The following is a 23,428-nucleotide window of genomic DNA, read 5'->3' as shown; positions in this document are numbered from 1 at the left end:
AAAAATTACAGAGTAATTTTGAGTTTAAAATGCAAGTGTAATAAATAGTATTTTTAAAAAAGTATTAATTTTTTCTTGTGGAAACTTATTATATTATTATATTACGTTAATGCATCGAAACTTTTGTAGCTCTCTGCACTAGCTGTCTGCTGTAAGATTGTCTTTAAAATATTAGTCAATGATTTTGCGTATTTTGATATATATATATATATACATACGAACTTATATTATTCGCATGTACAATATTTAATTTGTTATGTATTCTTACAAACATATGTAAATATTGTATTTTTTATGTAATAATATGTATATAATAAGTAATTTATTAATAATGAAATATATTTTTAAATGAAATAGTATTCATAAGTGAAATATAATTGCCCAGTTCATTGCTTGCTGTTACACTGACTTCAATAATAATTCAAATAGATTTTAGAAATGGATACGAGCAATTAAAAATGTATTATAAAATATGTATTTATGAGGTTCTGAACTGAGTCCACGATGCTTGAACAATTGAAATTATTGTTTGCAGGTACACCGAAAATATATAAAAATGTACTGGAAATTTATAAAAATATATCTAATATTTTTTATGTCGATTTTGTCAGTTTTGTCGATTGTTGAAAATGTTTGTAAAAAGTCACATATATTTTTAGAAAATTATGTCTAACATACAAGTTATTAATCGATGTATTTTAGCGTTTGCATATAAAAGTGACTGGAATAAACTGTACGTCAATCGACGATAATTACGTGAGTTTTGAAACCTGCAAAATAAAGGCCATAAATCGCGACACTTCAGAGATCAGTGTGTTGGCTAGGCTTAAAAAAGGAACCCTAGACAATATTACAGTAAGTTGAGTTACACATTTGCTAATTTTTTATACACTGTTCATCCACAGTTAATTATTTAAAAAGCTTTCTGCGAGTTTGAGTAAACGTGGTTTTATAAGAAATAAACCTTTGCTGCAATACACCATCGATGTGTGCGCTTTTTTTCGAAACAAACGGAGAAATCCTATGGCTGAACTTTTCTATACAATTGGTGGATTCGCAGATTATAGTAATATGAATCATAGTTGCCCTTATGAGGTTTGTCATTTTGTTTATATCTGTCCGAATTCAAGTAATTTGTAAATTGAAACCTTTAACAGGAATATCTTTTAATGAATAAGTATCGCTTTAATGCGTCCTGGAGCAACTTAATCCCAGTACCTGCTGGCATGTACCTTTTCAATACCCTTTGGTCGACTTACAATATCCTTCGTGCCACTGTTGAATTAAAAGTTAATTGTTTTGAAAAAGACTGACCCTGACATATGTATTTTTGATTTTGTAGTTTTAATTATTATTTTATTTATTTCTCTGCAGAAAATTATCAGAAAACTTTTTCTAACTAAATATTTAAATATATTTTAAGTTGCATTAATGTTATTTACTTAAAATTCAAATTTGGTAACAGTTAGGCACTGCGGTACATTTAATAAATAAATACTTGGAAATATTATATTAACATATACTTAATTATGTACGTATAATATTTTTATCAGGGATTATTTTTATTTTGTTTATTATTTATTCTAAATATTTATTATTTTTTTTATTTTAAATATTGATATTAAATTTCAATACCTAATTGAGTACACATGAAAGTTTTGAAAAACCTCAAAATGAACTTCAGTTTTTATATATTTAATATTATAGTATATAAATTTGGCTTTACCGAAGTTAATTTCAGCTGTCAAAAAATTTTTTTTTTACATGACAGCTAAAATTATAAACAAAACTCTCGTGTCAATCCAGTATGATTCCATGATAGGTGTATTATGTAAAGGTGTTATATGACATAGTCCAATAACATTATCTAGTTATTATTTAACAAGTTTAACAAAAAGTATCAGTGTAAAATTTAATGCAATGAACTTATGGACTATGTTACAGACAATTCTACCGATAAAAAAAATTAAACAAATTCATTTTATCATGTAGATCGAAACGTATATAAAATGCTTATATTTGTTCATTTGGTATCCGATGAGTCGTAGGTTGTGCTATACTGCCACTAGGCATTTTAGTACAAGTGCCAACCCAACAAGCTGACATGAAGAAACGGGTTACTCTAACCGTTTGGTTAGACTATTTGGTCAATCAGTTAAGGAGATCTTATAAGTTTACCTTCACAATCTCTGCTCAGCTTGTAAGACAAGCTCCTGCACAATGAAGCCGATTGGTGTGTAAGCCTGAGCAGAGACAAATTAATGATTGATGGATTCTACTTATTCCTTATCGTAGCAACTATTGCACAGACCACGTGTTAGAATATGCAACGGCGTAAAAGTACGGTGTTTCATTAGCCTTTCAGTTAACAAACGAACTGCAAGCTTATAAATAGTCTAAGATTTCTCCTTATATTCCTATAGTCATTCTCTAGTGATCTCACAATCTTCACGCTTAGGTTGTGAGTTCACTTTTGGCATTGCAATGCTAAATTTATTTATGCTTCTAAATAGTTGGAATATCCTGGTAAGTATGGAGGAATATACTTTTCGTTTTTAGTGTTTAGCATAATTTGAAAATTAATAATAAAAAGCAAAAATTATATTTTAGTTTTTTATGTATTTTTCTAGAAAAACCAAAATATATTTTTTGTTATCTCTAATAGTTGTGAACAAAATAAATATAATATATAACAAAAAGTAATATATTAACAAATAAAAAATAAATATTTATGGTAGCATTTGATTTTTAATCGAACAAATGAAAAAGTATTTATTGTTATTCAATTATATCTATTTTTGACTTAATTATTATTTTATGGATAAATATTATATAATTTTTGTTCATTCTGTACTTTTTTGGACTATTCTAGTCTTATATATTAGAATACAAATACAACCTATAAGGTCAAAATTAAAAGTCGTAACAAATTGTTTTAATAATATCATAATATAATTTCTAGTCTTTGTTTATATAGATTATTTATAATATAATCATAATTAGTAATATATATGATATTAATATATATATTAACACAAATTATAATAGTTATGTTCCCTAAGGTAAATGTTATACTAACAATAAATTGATTAACACAAGTTATAACAGTTATGTTCCTTGGCGTAAGTGTTATACTTGGTGCTTGAAGGTATTATAACAATAACTTAAGCAACGATCATTATGTATGATAGGTGGAAATTATATCAACACATTTAAAGTATTTGTTAGTCAAATTTAATATAATTATTAAAATGAATGAAATAAAATTCAATGAATGAACAATGAATAAACAAATAAAATATTTGTTTGAATTGTAAGAACAATTTTTGACCACAAAAACAATGCCATGTTTGCCCCCGAGTTCAATTTGTTATTAACATAATTATATATGAATTAGATTATTTTTGTTTTTGTGTTATGTGAATATATATTTAAAAACAATGTAGTAAGTGTTTCTAGTAAATATGTTAATTTGGATTTATGTAATTAAAAGTGTTGATGTAATGGTGAAAGAAGAAGTCAATATTTTAAAATATTCAAATTAGATTTTGAAGCTTTGAGCTAGAGGCACGTATTTAGTTAAAAAAAGCTTCAAAAGCTTGCTTTACGTAATTAACATTTGTTGTTATAATTGTTATTGTCATGTTTAAGACGAATGGGCATTTTTTTAAGAAAGCCATTGGTAATTAAGCCCTGCTGTAATTACATAATTTATACCATATATTGTGTTTTTATTTGTGTAATTTAGGTCTATTTTTTTGTAGGGAAAAAATTTTAACGTAGATTAATTAACTTTTGTTTGCATTGGAAAGAAATTTATGTGAAGGGAATGTTCAGGTTTATAGTTAATGATAATCAGCATAATCATAATGATAGAGCATAATCAGAAATGAATTTGAATAATTATACCATATTTGGAAACTTTTTCAAAACAATTTAACTCAGTACCCTAAAGATAACTATGGAGTATATTCAAAATATTATATATTTTTTAAAAAAAAATTGAAAAATTTATTTTTATTAAATAATTGACCATAAAGCCCGTTCAAAAATATATAAAAATAATTTTACAAAATTTAGTTAATATTAGTTTTAATAAGACATAGATAATTCTACATTTAATGAACAATCACTTTTTCATATATAAATCAAAAGGGAATTTTGTAGAAATTGTTATATTAAAAAAAATTACAACAACACGTTACCGAGTTTCAGCTTGACGCAGCATGTCTCCCCAGGTGCCTCTGCTGCATGCGCGTCTTCTCCAGTCTCATACAACAAGATCAGTTTGTGCTCCCTCAACTTGATCACTCCATCGGACACACCGTCTACCTCTACGTCTTCTTCCTTCAACTACTGCTTCAAACACCTTTTACGCTGGAGCATCTTCATCCATTGTCACGACATGACTAAGCCAGCGAAGCCGCTGGATGCGCTGAATTATATCAATGTCGTGATAAAGCTCGTACAGCTCGTGGTTCATTCTTATGTGGTAGTCGTCGCCAACTCGTAGAGAACCAAAGATTTTACGAAGAACTTTTCTCGCGAACACTCCCAGTACTGCTTCATCATTCTGTGATAAGGTCCATGCTTCTGCGCCATACAGAAGCACAGGGAGGATGAGCGACCTATAGTTTCGTTTGTCGAGAGAGAGCTCTACATCCCAATTGCCTACTGAGCCCATAGTAGCACCTATTAGCAATGGTGATTCTTCGTCTGATCTTCAGATTGACATTATTGGTGTTCGTTACGGCGGTGCCAAGGTAGATGAAATTCTTGACGGATTCGAAAGTATAGTCGCCAGTCACTAGCTCGGCATCCGAGCGACGCACGTTTCTACCAGTAGCCGATATATACTACGTTTAGCCCTCATTCACCACTAAGCCCATTCTTCAGTTTTTTTTATCTTAAAAGCTTTAATATTACCCTTCACTAATAATTTAAATTTATGTTTAGTCAAGGAGGAGGATTTGTAAATTTTAAGGGGAAATTAATGCCTTCTTAGAGAAATATTAAAGCTTTTAGGCTAAAAAATATATAAAGGCTTAAAATGGCTTTAAATATGGAGTATTATTAATAATAATATGTTTACATTATTCAAAATACTTTAACAGTTAAAAGTGTTATATCCCTCAATTCACTATTACTGTTAAAGTTAGGAAAGTTAATGCTAAGCAAATGAAGTGATGAAGAGAGTTTCTTATGGCGTTTTCGATTGGTTAATCTTAATTCAAACTAGATTTGGGTTCTATCTGTCAAATCATGTTGCCCAATCGAAAGTTTTTAGAGTAATCTAACATTTTTGTAATTACTAATCGAAAACAAAAACTGCACTTAAAATGAATCTCGATTGAAAAAGTTACCCCAGATTTACTAATCGAAAAGTCACAATAGACCCGACGGTCACAGTGCCACATCCCATATCATTAATAACAATTATTTTATTTTATAAAGTATTACTACTTAAGGATAAAAATTAGTGTTTTGTTGTATTTGTTGTTGTCTTAAAGTTAACATAAAGTATAATCTATATCTGAACAAATATATGTATATATATGGAAATCAAATTGTTATATAGTGAATATTTCCAAAATCTATTTCAGACATTTAATGATTTTTTAATGACTAATTAAAATTTCATTATTCTCTCACAATTTCGACAGTGTCATTAAAAAGTTAAAAACTAACTCATGAAAGCTTTTGCATATATATATACATATATAATTTAATTAAGGTTGATTCTGGAATCACTCTTCGAACATTTTTAAAATATTACTCATACGTTTTCAGCAATAATTTTATTTTCTTATGAATTTTTAATGAACGTGATCAATACGAATTAATTATTTTTATGATGTCATGAAGCATTTTTCTTACAAATACAGAAAGTAAAAGAATTTTGCCATTTTTTCATATGAATTATTATTAAAAAATAGTTTTTAAATAATGTCAACATTATAATGTATTTTTTATTTCTTTTTCTAAAATTTAATATAATATTTAAAAAATAAATGTAAATAAAATTTCTCATTTATAATATATAAAATGTATTTATGAAATATTTAATTCATTTCAAAATTTTTTCTATTTTTGATTAATATCTAAATAAATTATTTTCAACTAAGCTAAGTCTACGTATACAAATTATTAATCTGCAGAATTCCTCAAGTGTAGCGAGCATCAAAAATTAATGCCCCAAAATTAATCCTTAAGTCTCGGATAAGGACACCGTATATTGTTACTGATTTAAGAATATACACCTGGAATATCCGAATAATTTCCCGAATGTTCAGATTTGAAAACGATTTAATCAATATGCATTATATATATTATATGTAATATGAGAAGTTTTCCATTAGATTTCTTGTGTTGAAAACCTGATGAAATCATCTTTAATTTCGAAAACTTAATGTTATTTTTGGTAACTAATTTTTTTTTGTGTTGCCTTAAAAGTATTGAATTGAGATCAACTGCCCAATATACGATACATACATTTTGCTAAGTGATCCAATCGGGTGGTGCCCCTCTATAAAATTTTTTCTTTTAAAATGGTTGTTGATATTTTTTGCTTAATAAAAATGTGATTTTTCATTGTTTATTTCATGTCTTTATATTAAAGAAAATGATTTTTTATTAAAAATGTTTATATTTACTTAAATGATTTATTTGCATCATTATCTGTTTTTCCGCTACTTTATTTAACATCTGTGTAAATATAGAGTTAGAATATAATTTTAACATATAAGCACTTTCTCAGTAGGGCATAGTCAAAAAGTTATTTAGGGGATTTTCAGATAATTGCAATAATTAAATATGGAATTATATTATTAAATATAATTGTAATGCTAATGAATGATGAGGTGGGGAAAGACTTTATCTTATTAAGTAATGATAATAAATGTACGTACATATGTATATAGTTTATTTATTCATTTTGAGGTGGGAAATGCTTTAAATATAAATATGCATATTAATGTATATTGTAATTTATATCATTTAGAAGCGGGGAAAGGTTTTATTCACTTAAGATCTCACCCTTTAAGTAAGTGCAGGTTTCTCACACATATATGCATTTATTACCTAACGAAAAGTTTTTTACAAAAATTATGCACCTTAAATTATTAATTTTTTAAATTTCTATTTATTATTGTATATATTTGTGTACGTATGTATGTAAAATGGGATAATATATGTATGTATAGTACTTCAATTCACAAAAATATATAAATAATGCATGTATTGTATATATGTTAATAAATGCATGCATACACATACATATATGATATACAATTAAAAAACAAAAGAATTTCTAAAAAAAACACAAAGTAATTTTGGCTCGTCTGTTCTGTATATTGCACAATGCAAATAAAAATTAAAAGAGTGTGAAGTAAATTCAGGCCGCAGGTGTATGTTTATTATTCAAATATATATTTATGTATGCAACTACATATACACCTATATATATATATATTTATATGAATCACAAAAACTAAAATAAACGTAAATTACATTTTTATGTCATTAAAATAGAATAACAGATTTATTAATAAATACCTAATGCATTAAGCTAACAAAACAACAACATCAAAATGCTTGCAACAAGCAACGGTTATTAACGTATTCAAAACAAAAAAAAAAAGAAATAAATACAAAATAAGCTTTTTGATGAGGCAAGCACATAGGAGGAAAAAGGTCAAAGCAACAGGCTGTTGTTTTGTGTTTTGACGGCATCAAACGACCACATTTTTTTAATTCAATCAGTCTTAGACAACGACGCTAGTTAAAAACAACAAACGCGGGAAAAATTCGAAATATATTTTGAAAGGTACAGCAAATGAATATATGAAGATCATTTTAAATATTATTAAGCAAACCAAAAAAAAAAAAAAACAAAGTTGTATTTGAAAAGCTTCGTGCGAGCGTAATAAAAATGCTTTAGGAGAGAATTTTAATTGAGAGCATTTAAAGAGATATTGTGACCTTCAATTTGAAAAGTTTCAAACAAGAGAGTGTAAAAAGAAATGTCAAAAAGTGTTTGTGGGAATACAATGCGATCAGCCATTTAAATAATTTGTTTTTGTGTATTTCCATTTCGAAAAGAATCGTCTCAAAAATAAATTTTAATAAAGTTTTTGTATAAGCGAACTATTAGGAAATATTTACGTAGACTGCAAGTAAATGATGTCATCAAAGTAAAAGTTTTGTTAAATAATTAATTAAAAATGAAATAGAAAAATTCATTTTCGTTTTCGATTTTTAGGTGAACAATTAACAAAAGAAACTAAAGCAAATTAACATAAAGATAAACAACAGCACGTACCATTTGCAGTAATAATAAAAACAATAACTAAAATTGAAACTATGGAAACAACAAAAACATATCTTATGGAGAAATATAATGGGTTATGTAATACATTGGAACAGCAAACGATTGGCACCGAATTGGTAGCTTATGGTGTATCTGGCGTATTGCTTTTGGTGGCTTATGCAAAACGCAAACCAGCGTATTTGGTGCGTCAATTTAAAAAACCCTCGCACATACCTGAACAATTGATTAATGAACGTGTAGTACATACTGGCGTCATTAAAGCCGTCCAACAACACAATCAAGACACAATATTATATATAAATCATCGTCCATGGTTATCAATATTCATGAGCAGTAAAAGAGTATTGCCAGTTAAACTGTCTGGTATAAAAGTCAATGGCAATGGTTTTTCTTGGCTGCAAAATTGCTTGGTGGGACGGGAAGCCACATTTATACCACTCACCAAAAGTAAAGCAGATGATTTTGTTATATGCCAAATGTGTTTAGTTCATCCACCAAAAAGTAATAAATTAATCGATATTTCCGAAACTTTAATTAAGTTGAGATTTGCCAATTATGTTCAGGATGCGGCAAATGCTAAGAAAAATGCAAAATATTACAAACATTTACAAAAAGTTGAAGTTAATACGAAGAGCAAGGAGTCATGGTTTTCATGGTTTGCGCGCTATCCGTTTATGTGGAAAGCTGTATGTGATCTCAGAGCTTCAGTGCTGCCAAAGCAAAAGTTGTTACCTGAATTAGTGCGTTAATACTGCGAAGTTTTGTTAAGCTTTAGTTGTGCGCTGGCGGCTAGTTTGTATGTACGAGCGACAGAATTTGTTGGCTGAAAACTATACTTGTAAGCGTGTTTTTAAAATGCTTGTTTTGTTCACTGCTTAAAAACGAAACGAAATATATATTGCGACTTAAATTTAAAACAGAAAAAAGACTTAAATAATTATCTTATTTTAATAAAATGTGAAAAAAAAATTTGAAATATAAATATCTTTTAATTTTGCTCACATCATTTACTTCTTCATTACTGCTTTATCTCTTGAATTATTGTTATTTTAAAATTTTTAAAACCGTTTTGTTATAATTATAAATTGTGTAAACAAAAAAGAAAAAATTTAAATATGATATTATTTGTTTTTAACTATTTAGTTATAAGGAAAGAGTTAATAGAATCTCATCAAAATGAGTTGCGGAATTTCAATGGTTAAATATATTCTATTTTTATTTAACCTATTATGTTCGGTAAGTAAAAAATATATTTCTTGGAATTATATAGAAAACTAAAGAGGCATTATTATATTTAAAAGTTTAGATTTAGAATTTGTATACATTTCTTCATTCCTTTTCGCGTGAAAAAAATCAGTTTGGTTCCGGCTTTCGGTTGGCTGTCCAGTTCGAAGCTTAACTAAAAATTATAAATTAATATTTTCATATAGAAAAACTAAAAATCCATATGGAAAAATTTGTATATGAAAAATAATATATAAAAATTTTTTTATTTAAAAATTGTTTTATATAAAAATTTTTTAATATAAAAATTGTTTTATATAAACATTTTTATATATAATAATTTTTTTATATGAAAATTATTTATTTTGCAGTGCATTGCTTTTGAATAGGCTAAATTAATTTAAATGAACTGTACAATCAAATAATTTATTGAATTCCTACATCAGTCTTATATTTTAAAAAATATATCTAATGTATAGTATATACACATCTATGACATCTGCATAATCTGGGCAGACTACAAGCTTCATGCAATTGTAGAAGTTTTTCAACATAGAAAAGCTAAATATAAGATGGGATCAGCAGTTTGCAGTCACCTGTACGGAAGTTAGTCTTCCTAAATAGAACACATCTAACGGCTTTATAGTAATATATATGTAGTCACACAATGCAGATATAATATTATATATCCAAAGAAATAATTAAAATATACAATAAAAATATTTTGAAAAACCGAAAAATTTAATTGCAGATAGTTTTTAATTATATTGTTATTGATTAGTTATATTTTTAAATTTATTTTTCAAAATATTAAATATTTTATAAATTAATATGTGCTCGTTAACATTTAATTCGTCATAAAAATATATTTACACACAAAAATGCTATACATTTAGTATCGAATCTATGTCAAAAGTTCTAAAAAATTCAACCTACGACAAATCTTTGTAGAAATATTTCTTAAAATTGTATAAACAAAAAACTAGTTTTTCTTAATTATAAATAAATGTTTGCTTAGGTATATATGTATGCATATGTAAGTATATATGTATATACTTGAAAGTATATTTACTTATATAGACGTATAAATTCAATGCGAGCATATTTTTTACTAAAAGCTCAGATGAGTAATTGTCACTTTCAGTACAGTTTCTGTTAATTTTTTAGTAAAAATAATTATTCTAAAAACGTTTACTGAAATAAACATCATTGATTAGTATACTAATAACAATATAGTTGTTTAGTTACTTGGTTAATTATCTGTGGTCTGACGTCTGTGGTTAGATTTTCTAATAATTAGAAATCAAAAGTTCTTTAAGTCGTTTGAAAGATATAAAATATTGTCTCTCAACGTAAAAACTAAACTTTTGCTTATCTGAAGGTTATTTTAAAGCTTGAAATCTTTTCATCTAAAGTTTAGACTCTAAAGCCAAGCTTTCATTCTTCCTTCTAAGAACTAATAATCGGTTTTGTTAGAAAAAAAAGGTTGGGCTATAAAACAAGTTTCGCATAAAGGGGTTCATGGCTGTTTGGCTTGGAACGAGTTTTGTTTAAACATTTGTGTAAATACAAAAGTGAGATTGTTAAAAAAGTTTTGTAAGCTTCAGATACAAAATACATTTTTGCTTAACATTTAGGAATCAAAAACATAAAAGATACAAAATTTTATTATAAACACAAAATTTTTTAGGCATGTTGCTATTATCTAAAAATAAACCAGTTTTCTAATGACCAATATATATTTCATATTTTTTGCTTGAAAGATATGAATGATATAATGTTTACGTATATAGACAGATGCAATAATATAAAAACAAAATACAATAATATTTATATAAAATATAAACAAATTAATATAAAACAAATGTTAGTCATTTACTTATGAATAATCCTTTTAAATGTGGAGGAGTTTTGTTTGGAAGAGAAATAATTTAGCGAGTTTTTTAAAAATATTATTAGAAGATATTTTATAATATATCTCTTAAAATTTATATCAAAGGTTAATTTTAATTTTTTTTTATCAACATTTTAACTGCATTTTTATCAGAATGTATTTATTTATAAAAACTGTGCATTTAATTTATTTTTTAATATTTAATTTATATATTAATTTAAATTTATTCTAATCAACATTTTAACTACAATTTTATCAGATTGTATTTATTTATAAAAACTATAATGTTTATATATCTTTTATAGTTTAAATTATATACTATTCTTTTTTTCTTTTTTCTCAACACTTTATTTTACAATTTTATCAGATTGTATTTATTTATAATAACTATAATTTATATATATCTTTTATAGTTTAATTCATATATTAATTTTAAGTTTTTGTTATCAATATTTTAATTAAAATTTTATCAGATTCAACGTTTTTATAAAAACTATAATTTTAATTTAACATAGTTCTAAGTATTTATACTACTTTATATTAGAATTTATGTGCAATCGGTTATTAAAAATTGTCTGTATTGAGTTGGGTAAAAACTATTCGGCGTTCTTCTATTCTTTTTACTTTAAGGTGTTACTTGTATGATTATGATCATGAAACTATACATACTTGCATAATATCTGGTAACCATTCAGAGAGGAAACAGAAACTGCAAAAACGGTGCACATTTCTGAAATTGACGAAAATGAAGTGATGTTATATCTTTGGTAGAATTGCAAAAAATTTCGTCTATTGTACTAAATATCGTCTAAACAATTTATTTCAATCTATATCACCAATAGTAAACAAATAATAAGAGACAGGCGAAGATTGATGAAAGTCAAAATTATTGTACGAAGATAATAAAAATATATATTTTTAATTAAAAAAATTTTTTTATAATTCAGTCTAATCTCCTAATTTCAATGCACTTACTTCAATAAACCACTAGTTTATGGATTCCATTTTTGCAATGAATTTTTAGAAAGTCCTTAAAATACCCAGAGATGAGTCATAAATCAGAGTAAGCTAGTTGTTTCAACAATAAGTCTATGAGTATTAATTACTAGTTTTAATATCCTTCTGATTGATTTCCGGACATGAACTTATTTTAGAGTCGAAGAGCCGTGTTCACTCGATTTTATTCTCTTGTTTTAAACAATATTATGGTCGTAAACCAGTAATAAATATTTATTTTAAATAAATTTAACAATATAACTAAGCTTTCTATATGTTATAAGAACATAAAAAATTGAATTCTTATTACACATCTACAAATATTAATTAAAAGCCCAAACACTGCTTAAAACCTCGCTACATAAGATTCTTTGTCACTGTTACCCTATTAAAGTTTACCATCTAAATTGTGAATATATATTTTAAAATGTAGTAGTAGGAGAATTATTGTTTTAATTAATATGCACATTTTTTTAATATCTACATTTTATTACTAACAATATTTTCTTTAATTAGTAAACACTTGTTTAAATTTTCATGTTATGTGTTGTTGTTCCTATTGGGTGTTACTTTCTGCGGGGGACTAAATTATACACAAATATCAATTAAAAAGTTAAAAATACTTAGTTAGGTCAGTTTGTGTTAGAAAGATCAATTACATTACAATATGTAATAAACACTGTTTTTGCAATTATAGGAAAAAATTTATTAAATATGAACATAGCGGCGTATTTAATTTAGAACAGGGTTAGGGTTAAGTGTTTAGTACGTGTTCTCTTTTGAATTTTTATTTTTCAGTTTCAATAATTAATTGAAATTGACTATTTCCGTTACAAGAATATCGAAGATATGATGGTCAAGACCAATTGCAAATACCTATCAGTTAATCCGATTTGAGCTTATACTAATTAAGCGCTATAAGTAGTACAGCTTGTAATAAGCTCTTAGACAATAGGTAGGCAATGGATCGAAAAGTGAGAATAAGAAATAAAAAGTAGTTGAATAATACTTTCAATACTTGTTCAACAATAGAAATACTGGGAAGTTTCCTAGTTCGAACTGAACTCAGATTAAAAACTTATTAAAAGCTATGTAAATAAAGTTTCAAGAGCCATTGTTTTTCATAGATATGATTAAAGTAAGTTGATTTTTGAAGATTTTACAAAATATAGAATAAAAAATAAATTAAGTGAACCAAGTACTCATCTATTTCTTTTATGTTTAACCGTTCGCATACAAAACTGACAGACTTCCTCAAGGACGATTGAGCGACTCTGGATACAATATATTGTTATGTAGTATATTATATATATTGTTATGTAGTATACTCAATTGGTGGTTTTACAATTACTTAATTTTGACTCAAAAACATTCCACTTTCTACATTCTATAATATATTTACGAAGTAAAGTTAATATTTAATGATTTGTATAGGTAATGCCAAAGTTTAAATAGTAAACATTATAGTCACACTTTTGAACAGAAACCTTTTGGCAACAAGTACTCACATCGAGTTTTTAATATGCAGTATATGTATATAAATGTATATTGCAGTACAATTTTCTCTAACATCTAGCAATATGGTTTCGAAATGAAAGCCAAATTGAAAGCCAAATGAAAGTGAATTGTTTGAGAACATAGATGACAATGACAAAGGACTTGATCACGAAGATTGTGAACTTGCTTAAACACTATGGCCTAAATTAGATTAAAGAAAAAACATCAGATCTTATAGGTAGCATTAAGTATGTAGTACCATTTACTATAATGCTATCGTAGCACTGTGTTATCGCGCTGATATTTCAATGGCGCTATATTTCGACATATTAGTGCAAGAACTTCTGGTCGAATCTGATAGTCACTTTCTATGTACTTGTCCATGCTTATCGACGAAATGATTTCAATGTCCAGCATATAGTTTTTTAGCGGTCGGGCAATGATTATGAAGAGAGTTCTGTCGGATCTCCTTAACTTCCTAACTTAAACAGACATCCGGTCGCATTTGAACAACTGATGCCAATAAAATAGATATACAATGATCTCGAATAGTTTGTAATTAAAAAAACAAATGGCAAAGTTTTAGAATATCCAAGATGACTAGAATTACTTATCTCGTTTAACAGGATAGTCACCAATTCTGTACTAATTCTTATGTAGAATAAAGACTGCAGAATAATAATATACGTCAATGGAATACTGTTGAAGGCAACTGCTTATAAAATGGGCTTAGACGAGTTTGACAAATGCAGTAAATACCCGGAGAAGATGAAATTTTTTAATACATTATATTTGAATTCTCAACCCTATCAAGAATGCAAATCTAACATTTTGATGTGTTATGTGCTTATGCATAATGCTTTTGCTAAATATAAAGTATTTTTTTTGTTGTCATTTATAGAGTCATTTTTATTAAAATTACTTTAAATTGCCATATTCAAACACTTAAATACTAAGTATGGCTAATTTTAGTTTGTTTTCAGTGTCTAAATTATTCATAAAGGCAATCTCTGCTATTATTCGAACACAAAAAGTTCATCACATTCAAAATCGGTACTCAGAAATAATGTGCGTCAATTTTATCAGTCGCCCTCGGTTATTACCTTATCTAATTAACTAATCATATTGAGTTAAGTACGTTATGATTGCTTATATTAAATGGCTTAATATTGATTTATTAAATATTATTAATATTTTCTAATCGAATAATTTATATGCAGAAATCTGCTTTATATGATAGAATTGTTGATGTTTGATATCTGACTACTTGAGTCATGCCTGTCAGTTGAAACGCTACTTTTTGCGGTTTTGAGGTACTGGTAATTTCCTATTATTTCAAAGTTCAAACTTGTTTATAAATTACATTTATTTCCTTACTTTTTTAATTATTAAAATAAAAATCATACTATTGAAATAATTGTTTCTGGAAACAATCAGTTTAAATTAACATTTAATGAGTAACTTTGTAGATTATAACAGTTTTTCAAGAAAGTGAAACATAAAACTTTAATGTTGACAAAGAAACCTATATTTTTTATTTATTTTTTTAAATTAAGCTTGAAAATTTTTTCATATGACAGGTTTATATATATGTTCTTGTTTATTAACGGTTTATAGTTAAATCTACAGATTTTTCTTTCTCAGAATGTCGATTGAATGTACTCGTATGAGAATATAGTTTTAATCATATTATATTGTCAGTAGACCATATTAAAATATTTCCATTGTCTCTTTTTATCTAACGAAATTCATTGCCATAGTTTTTCGGTTTTAGAACTAATGATATTCATGATCTCAGTAATAATCTCGGACAACAAAGAACACTAGGACTACTTGAGTTATTACTCAACATTGGTTCATTTTTATAATTCCTAGCTTTATAAAATATTAAATATAATAATAATAATAATCTCTTCAGTAGACGAAAGTTTTAATTTAAGTTTTTTAAGAGCTATATAAAAATCTAATAATCTATATGTTATATACTTAGTAAAGTTTTTAAAATATATACTTTCTATAATATTAATAATTCAGGTATAATGAAGAATGTTATTTAGTTTTATACTAAATGTACATCTCATATATTAAAATTTGAAATTAAAAATATTTAAAAACGAGTAATAAATGAATAACACAAACGAAATCAAATCTAGTTTCTATATGTACATTAGTATGCCAGTTACAATCATGTCCCCTTAGTAGTGATTTAGTTAGGTTAGTTTGGAGCACTGGTGTTCCACATCAAAGCTACTTTAGCACAAATAATGGTTCAAATAATGGTAATGTGATACCATAAAATGATTTTGATACACTTACTCTTATGTTGAGTGTTACTATAGATTCAGTGTAACTACAGATTTAGTATTACTACAGATTTAGTGTTGCTACAACACGTGTCTATCTGATTTAAGTTAGCAAGACATTTTACTTTGTGACTTTTATGAGGATTTTAATATCAGTTTTTAATATTTCGTTCGGTTTTCCAAAGAAAGGTTTTACTAGATTTGTGACTCTGGTGTTAGTTAAGGCAAAATCATCTGCACTGTAGTATAGTACTTGATAACTTTTCCTTCTTCTATCTTTGTTTTATTGTGGAACAGGCTGCGAAAATCGTCGATTAAATCCCATTGCCTTAGTGCGTGACTGCCTATTAGGCTGTAATACCTATTTCGGTCTCGCCGAAGTTAATTTGTGTCCTACTTCTAGGTATGTTAGTTGAACTACACGACAATAAGTAAAAGCTCTTCGCTGATTCGTTCTGTGTCAATTGGTCGGCTATGCAATTGCTGTTGTTATAATTGTTATGTTTTGTCATTCAAATAATAGTTTTATCTACTGATTTCGTTGAACGATATTTTGACTACTATAAAAGCTTTGATTTTTTTACACGAAAGCAGGCAAATCATCTTTGTAGTCCGATCATGTCTTATACGTATGTTGTTCTGAGGTGGATTATAACCCAATACCGTCTTTAGCAGCACTGATTTGATTATGCAGATAATAAGGTTTCTTCTTTGTGATGAAGTTTTATAGACCATACTTATACGATATTCTCTATAAACTTCCTACATTACTTGTATATTCTTTTTTTTATTCCGAAAATAGCTTATTTTATTCACAAAACTGCTGTAACACCTCAACTGGATTTCTGTTGTTTGGTAGTCTTTCCGTAACCACTTAGTTAAGGAAAAAAATCGATTAAAATTTGTCTAGAAAATATTTATAAAAATTTTTCTATTTTATATATATAGATTTCGCAATAATTTGTAATTAAATTTTCATTTAATATTTCTTAATTAATGACTAATATCAGCAACTGTTAAGTTTAAACTGCTGCGTAATGTATACATATTTTATTTTTTTATTGCACAAATATATTATCTAGACTGAGAAAATTTATTTCTGATATCTTTATTTAGTATCTTAAAGTCTACCTTAATAAATAATATACGAGCATAATTTATTGTTATTAAAAAATTTTAATTTTAGATATGTGGCGTTTTGCTGATAGTTTTTGGAGCGATGCTCTTCAGCAATGTACACTCCTTAGATGACATCAAAGAAGCAGTACAAACTCAACAAGTGCCCATTACAATGATTGTTTTGGGTGCAGTTATTCTTCTCATATCATTCTTTGGCTGCTGTGGAGCTATTCGGGAGTCATATTGTATGTCGATGACGGTAAGTTCAAGCAAAATTAATTTTTTTTATTAAATACTGAAGTTCTGTACAACAGAACAGAAATTAATATTTATTATTAATTAAAATTTCAGTACTCTATACTCTTGTTTGTACTTATGGTTGGACAATTAGCACTTGTAACATATATGTGGCTACAGAAAGATAGATATTTGGTTATCATGGGTGATGTTGTGGAGAGAGCTTGGGAACGCAGAACCCGTAAAGCAGATTATATGGATGCTTTGCAACTTAGTGTAAGTATTTTAAATTTGTCTCTCAAATAATTTTAATTAACTTTTAATTTGTCTCTCAAATAATTTTAATTATTTAATTTGTTTAATATAATTTTTAATTTGTTTTATAGATGGAATGCTGTGGCAAGAATGGTTACGAAGATTATAGTTTCCAAGGTTATTTCCCACGCTCATGTTGTAAGGATCCAAATGCTTGCCGTATTGAAACTGTCTATCGTAGAGGTTGTAAGGCTACATTTGTTGATTTCTGGGATAAAAACAGTGACATTATTAAATATGCCGGCTTGGTGATTGCTGCCATTGAAGTAAGTCCAAAACAATATAGATAACATAAACAGTAACAGCGCTAGAGCAAGCGTTTACGTCGAGATCAGTTTTCCGAAGGCTCTATCATTTTTTAGAGTTAAAAAGATGTCGCCGACGCCTAACGCAACCACTGAGCATATTTCAATAGAAACTTGTTATATATGTTATAAAAGACACAATTTATTTATTGGCATATATAATAATTATTAAATGAATAGTAGTAATGTTATTTGTTTTAAGTATTCTGTATGTGAATGATGTATATACCAGTTAACATTATATATATTATAAATTATAATTACAAATGATATTAAATTTTAATTTTAACATTTTTGAAAATTATATTGCTTATTATTATAATAATAAATTACTATGTAAATTAATATGTTTATTTAAAGAAAACATATTCGACTCATTTACAAGTTTTGTAAACGATGAAAATAATTTATAATATATATAATTCAATATGTAATATAAATCGGAATAAGTTATATGCACTTTTATAATTGTTTATTACTTTATTAATAACTTTTCCTTTGTTTTAGTTTGTTGGCTTCATCTTTGCTTGCTGTCTGGCTAATAATATTCGCAACTATAGACGCCGAAGAGACTACTAAGCGATATGCCTTGAAGGCAATTTTAAGAATCTTCAGTTTATGAATTTACATTTATTTAATAGAATTAACGAATTTGATTTAAAAATTGAATCTTAAAATATTATAACAAAAAGTTGAAATTGTTTTGTGTATAAAATATTAATTATCGTTTACAGTTTTAACTGATTTATATATAGAAATTATAAAGTATTTATTTATTTATTATTTAAAAACTATTAATGTAAACTTTTAAAATTAAAAACTAAAAACGACTATATAAATGAAACTAAATACAAAAATAAAATAAAAACAGTTTTTTATTTCAATAGTTTACAGTAATTGTTTTTATATAACAAATAAATAAGTAATAAGTAAAATAAGTCTAAATAAAAAAAACAGTATATTAAATTTAATTAAATTTCCAAATTGCACAAAACTTTTGAAAAATCGAATCTGATTAACTCTTAAAATAGCAGTAATAAATTATTAATTATAACAGATTTTGTTTTACATAGCATTAATTAAAAATATTTTCTACAATTTAATGTATAAATATAATTAGTAATAATCTTTTACTACAAAATAAAACAGAAACTAAAAAAACAAAATTACTTGTGAATCCCACGGTGTTTATATATATTCGATTATCTATTTATTTGTCAAAAAAAAAAAATTAATTTAATTTATTTGTTAAAAATTTATTTTTACACTATGATTAGATATTGGGAAATTTCATTATTTAAAGAAAATAGTAACTTATCTAAAAGAGTGACAGCAGGTGATGTAATTATAAAACTTTTATTTGATAATAATTGAAGTAAATTTATGTAGTTTAGTTAGAAAATATAATGTCTGGTTCCAAATATCACTTAAGAGAGTTATAATAGTTAGTACAATTTTATATAGGTATATACTATAATTTTGGAATGTATTACAATTCATTTTATTTTTATTTCTTTATTATATGACTTAAAAGATACAATAAGTTAAATATTAAAACTTAAGTAATACTGACAGTGAGTTTTTACTGACTTTTGTTATTTACAAACGTCTACATTGAATATATATATAGTATAAAATTCTTAGAATTTTTAAAATATATTGTTGTTGTCGTCGTAACCCACTGGGACCTGTAAGCAGTTAACATGAAAGGATATACAAGACGATTACATGGATAGGGAAGTGGGTGGTTAGTGGTTGGTGGAGGAGGGGGGAGGGGGGGAGGGAAGAGGATTGGGTGAGTGAGATAAAACTCAACGTTAACCGGGATACAGCCAAAGAGACCTGGCCACTTCAATGGAGAATAGATGGACGACGTTATGGGGAGAAAAGCTGCAGTTAGAGCAACACATTGGAAATATACGTGTTTTTAAAATATATTCGATAGGGATGGTTGTAAACATAAAGCCAAGTAGGGGGTTTTTGTCACCTTTGTTGAAACTTTAATAATAAATTTATTATTTTTATAACAATATTTTAAAAAATCCTATATACGGATCCAGATTTAAAGAGCAAAAACATTTTATTTAAACTCTATGACTCTAATTCTGAATGTACAAACATATATATAATTATAAGTATAACATATTTAATAATCATAAATCTTGTAAAACTGCTAGGTTATTTGAATTTGATAATTTCTGATTATTATATTCTTTATCCGTGGCATTTTTGATTAATTCAGAGTTATCTGCGGAAATTGTATTATCATAGTTTTATATATAATATGCACTGTTACAAATTATCTTGTGTCTTGTACTAGTTTCAAAAAAGTTTCATAAGTTTAGTTATTTATAATAATATATATCGTGTAATACTTAAAGGAAATCGTCATGTTTAAATTTGAGTGATAGTGATATGGTCTTGGGTTTATTTTCAGATTTCTTTTAGTTTCATAAATACTATATAAAATACTAGAAACATTTCTTAGAAGATACGCTTAACCTTACAATTTATACGTTATTAGATGCGTTATGTACATTTAAATTAATTTGATTGAACCATCCTCACATAATTCATTAGTCAGTTTTCCTATTAACATAGGTAATGTAAAATAATATTAAAAGAAATAATAAAATTAGTAACTTATTGAAGATATCGTACTTAGATACTTTTACTTCCAGATACTTAGAAAGTAGTCAGGTATAAATATCAGTTTTAGTAACTGACCGAATACAATTCTATAAAATGTTAGTTGTTATAGAGTAACTGTATATTGTAAATAAACTCATTATCTAAAGAAAAGGTGCCTTTCAAAGTAAACGAGAGTTCTAGATGTATTCATTATATATCGGTTCAGTGGACTCATTGAACAGATATACATTATTACAATTTTTTTACATACCATAAATATGTAAAAAAATATAGGTTTTTATATTATTAAGAAATCATCACAGTTTTTTAAAAGTAGAAAATAAATATTTATTTACTTGTTTACTTATATTAAATAAATTATTATATTTCAAATATTATATAAACTAATAAAATATCCAATATCACTATATATACCAAATATCAAAATTATTAAGTAATGTGTCAAGCTTATTTCTTTTTTAAATTGAAAAAATTAACATCTGTTATTTCTTATATTATTTATCTAATATAATAAAACCTATATTTTTTAGATCTTTTCTCTCCAATTTTCAGACAACAACCACTTTGGTTTCGTTTTCATAAATCTATTAACTACTTCTTTAAGTCTGGTAGTAATATTGTTCATTATATGAAATCTTGTTAATTTTTCATTCGCCTAGGTAACTCTCTAATAAGTTTTAGTTCTATTGAGAATGCACCATGTTCCTTCTGCTGCCGCAACGGAGTAGAAAAAAAAAATATTATAAAAAATAAGGCGGTAGGATAAGATGGTAGGTGATAGGATGATTATGATAAATAATTTGGGTGAACACGGCTCCTCTGGGTCACTAGGTACATATATTCACCATTAAAAGGATTAAAATTAATTTTTCTCCTTTCACTTATATTAATAATATACCAGCTATTGTATAGACTATCACAGGGCTGTTCAAACCAGATGCGATCGACGGCTAATGCAAATCAATGTATAGATTGGGGGGCCGCAGAAACAAAGACATACGTTCATAGTTACTTTTGACAAAAATAAAAATAAGGTTATAATGTTAAATTTAGTTTTATTAATTTAACAATTTAAATCCATTTATTTATTATACCATAAAATTAAAATAATGTTGTTTTAGCAGTATACCATAATTGTGGTCGATTAAAAACATGTCGCGGGTATGCTTCGGACAGTCCACAATAAAGCTCACATATGTATATATAACATATTTTTTTGATGGAGTTTATTTCATTTCCACAATTTACAAAATATAATACCTTACTCGACTCTCTTCTCTATCTATTTGATATATAAATTTAGAAAAATTAATAAAGTTTCATGTAATGTTTTTTTTATAAGTTCCATGTTACTTTACTGCAAAAAAATTAAAGAATGAAAGTAATTGTATCTTTCATAGTGCATTGATAACATCGAATAACGCATTAACATACTTTTTTTTTAGATAAAAATTATAAAAGCGAAATTATTTTTAGACGTCACATGAATAGCTACTCCCGCTCTACAATCTCACTACAATTTTCTAATGATTGAACCCAGGAATAATATATTTAACTGATATGTATAGAGTCTAATATAATATATGTTAACGTAGGTGCAATTGAAAAATAAGTTTATGGTATAATAATAAATACATAGCTTTGCACACTCATTTCTATATTGATATTGTATAATTATTTATCAATAATATCTGCTAACATTCAAAGTTTATTAGACTAAATTGTGCCTGAAAATATCTTATTGTGCTAGTAAGCTTATCAGGGGTAATTCTATTTGAATATTTTAAGTCTAAATAGTACTTGTACTTCACACTCCAATGTGGTTCGAGCTGACTCATCTGCACTTGCTTATGATTCATAGGCCGCGTGCTGTTGAGCGCCGGTGATCAATCGTCTTGTTTTGTTTATGGAAATGGTGTGTATGCTATGTGCACTTGAACAGGTGGCACACTCCAAAATCTGTGCGAAAATCTATAAATTTATCAAGTACATACCATATATATAGCTCAGTACATGATATTGATTGAATTATCTTTTGAATTTTAATACACGTGTAAAATGTTGCTTTAGATAAAGAAGTTAATTAAAATCCTAATCGGTTATAAAATTTCAATAGCAATTACTTTATGGAATGTATACACTTATATGTGAAACATTTTTGTTTATATAGAGCTTATTAGATGTTTTACTTGCTATAAACAATACATTAGTTTTTATAAATTTTAATTTAAGAATATATACCTATGCTTTATTTTTATCAGATAAGCTTTAAATATTTTATGTTGTTATTTATTTCTATTTGATTAATATATGTTTGATAAGAAATTAATTTTTTATCCTTCTTTTATAATATTTTATGAGAGACAAACCATTGAACTTTATAATTTATTTCAGTGCATCAAATACTAACGCAACTTGCAATTGTAATTAGAAATATATGAATAGGGTCTCCTCTTATTAAATCTATGTATTTCTGCATGTCAGTCATTTATTTAAGTAATCATTAAATAAATTAGCTACTTTTATTGACATTAGAAATATAGACTCTGTTATTATT

The 23,428-nt window shown here is 26.4% G+C and overlaps 3 protein-coding genes across 3 annotated transcripts in view; 2 read left to right on the top strand and 1 right to left on the bottom strand.

Moving 5' to 3' along the window:
• LOC119684453 (protein late bloomer-like) overlaps nt 1-23,428 on the bottom strand; it is a 33,831-nt gene that overhangs the window by 2,190 nt on the left and 8,213 nt on the right. The gene's annotated exons all lie outside the window — the stretch shown is intronic.
• LOC119684454 lies at nt 8,096-9,102 on the top strand. The gene is made up of 2 exons (XM_038098498.1): nt 8,096-8,192; nt 8,261-9,102. Exon 2 carries the CDS (start codon nt 8,362-8,364, stop codon nt 9,076-9,078), a length of 717 nt encoding a protein of 238 aa, XP_037954426.1. The 5' UTR covers nt 8,096-8,192; nt 8,261-8,361; the 3' UTR covers nt 9,079-9,102.
• On the top strand, nt 9,078-18,908 carry LOC119684456 (23 kDa integral membrane protein-like). The gene is made up of 6 exons (XM_038098499.1): nt 9,078-9,167; nt 9,473-9,565; nt 17,430-17,621; nt 17,714-17,875; nt 17,986-18,180; nt 18,727-18,908. The coding sequence occupies exons 2-6, from the start codon at nt 9,506-9,508 to the stop codon at nt 18,796-18,798; spliced, it is 681 nt and encodes a 226-aa protein (XP_037954427.1). The 5' UTR covers nt 9,078-9,167; nt 9,473-9,505; the 3' UTR covers nt 18,799-18,908.

The sequence above is a fragment of the Teleopsis dalmanni genome, chromosome 2 (assembly GCF_002237135.1).
Source record: "Teleopsis dalmanni isolate 2A chromosome 2, ASM223713v2, whole genome shotgun sequence".
In the NCBI taxonomy this organism is placed as follows: Eukaryota; Metazoa; Arthropoda; class Insecta; order Diptera; family Diopsidae; genus Teleopsis; species Teleopsis dalmanni.
Note: the sequence above shows the minus strand (reverse complement) of the source record. Positions and strands in the feature narration are given on the sequence as shown.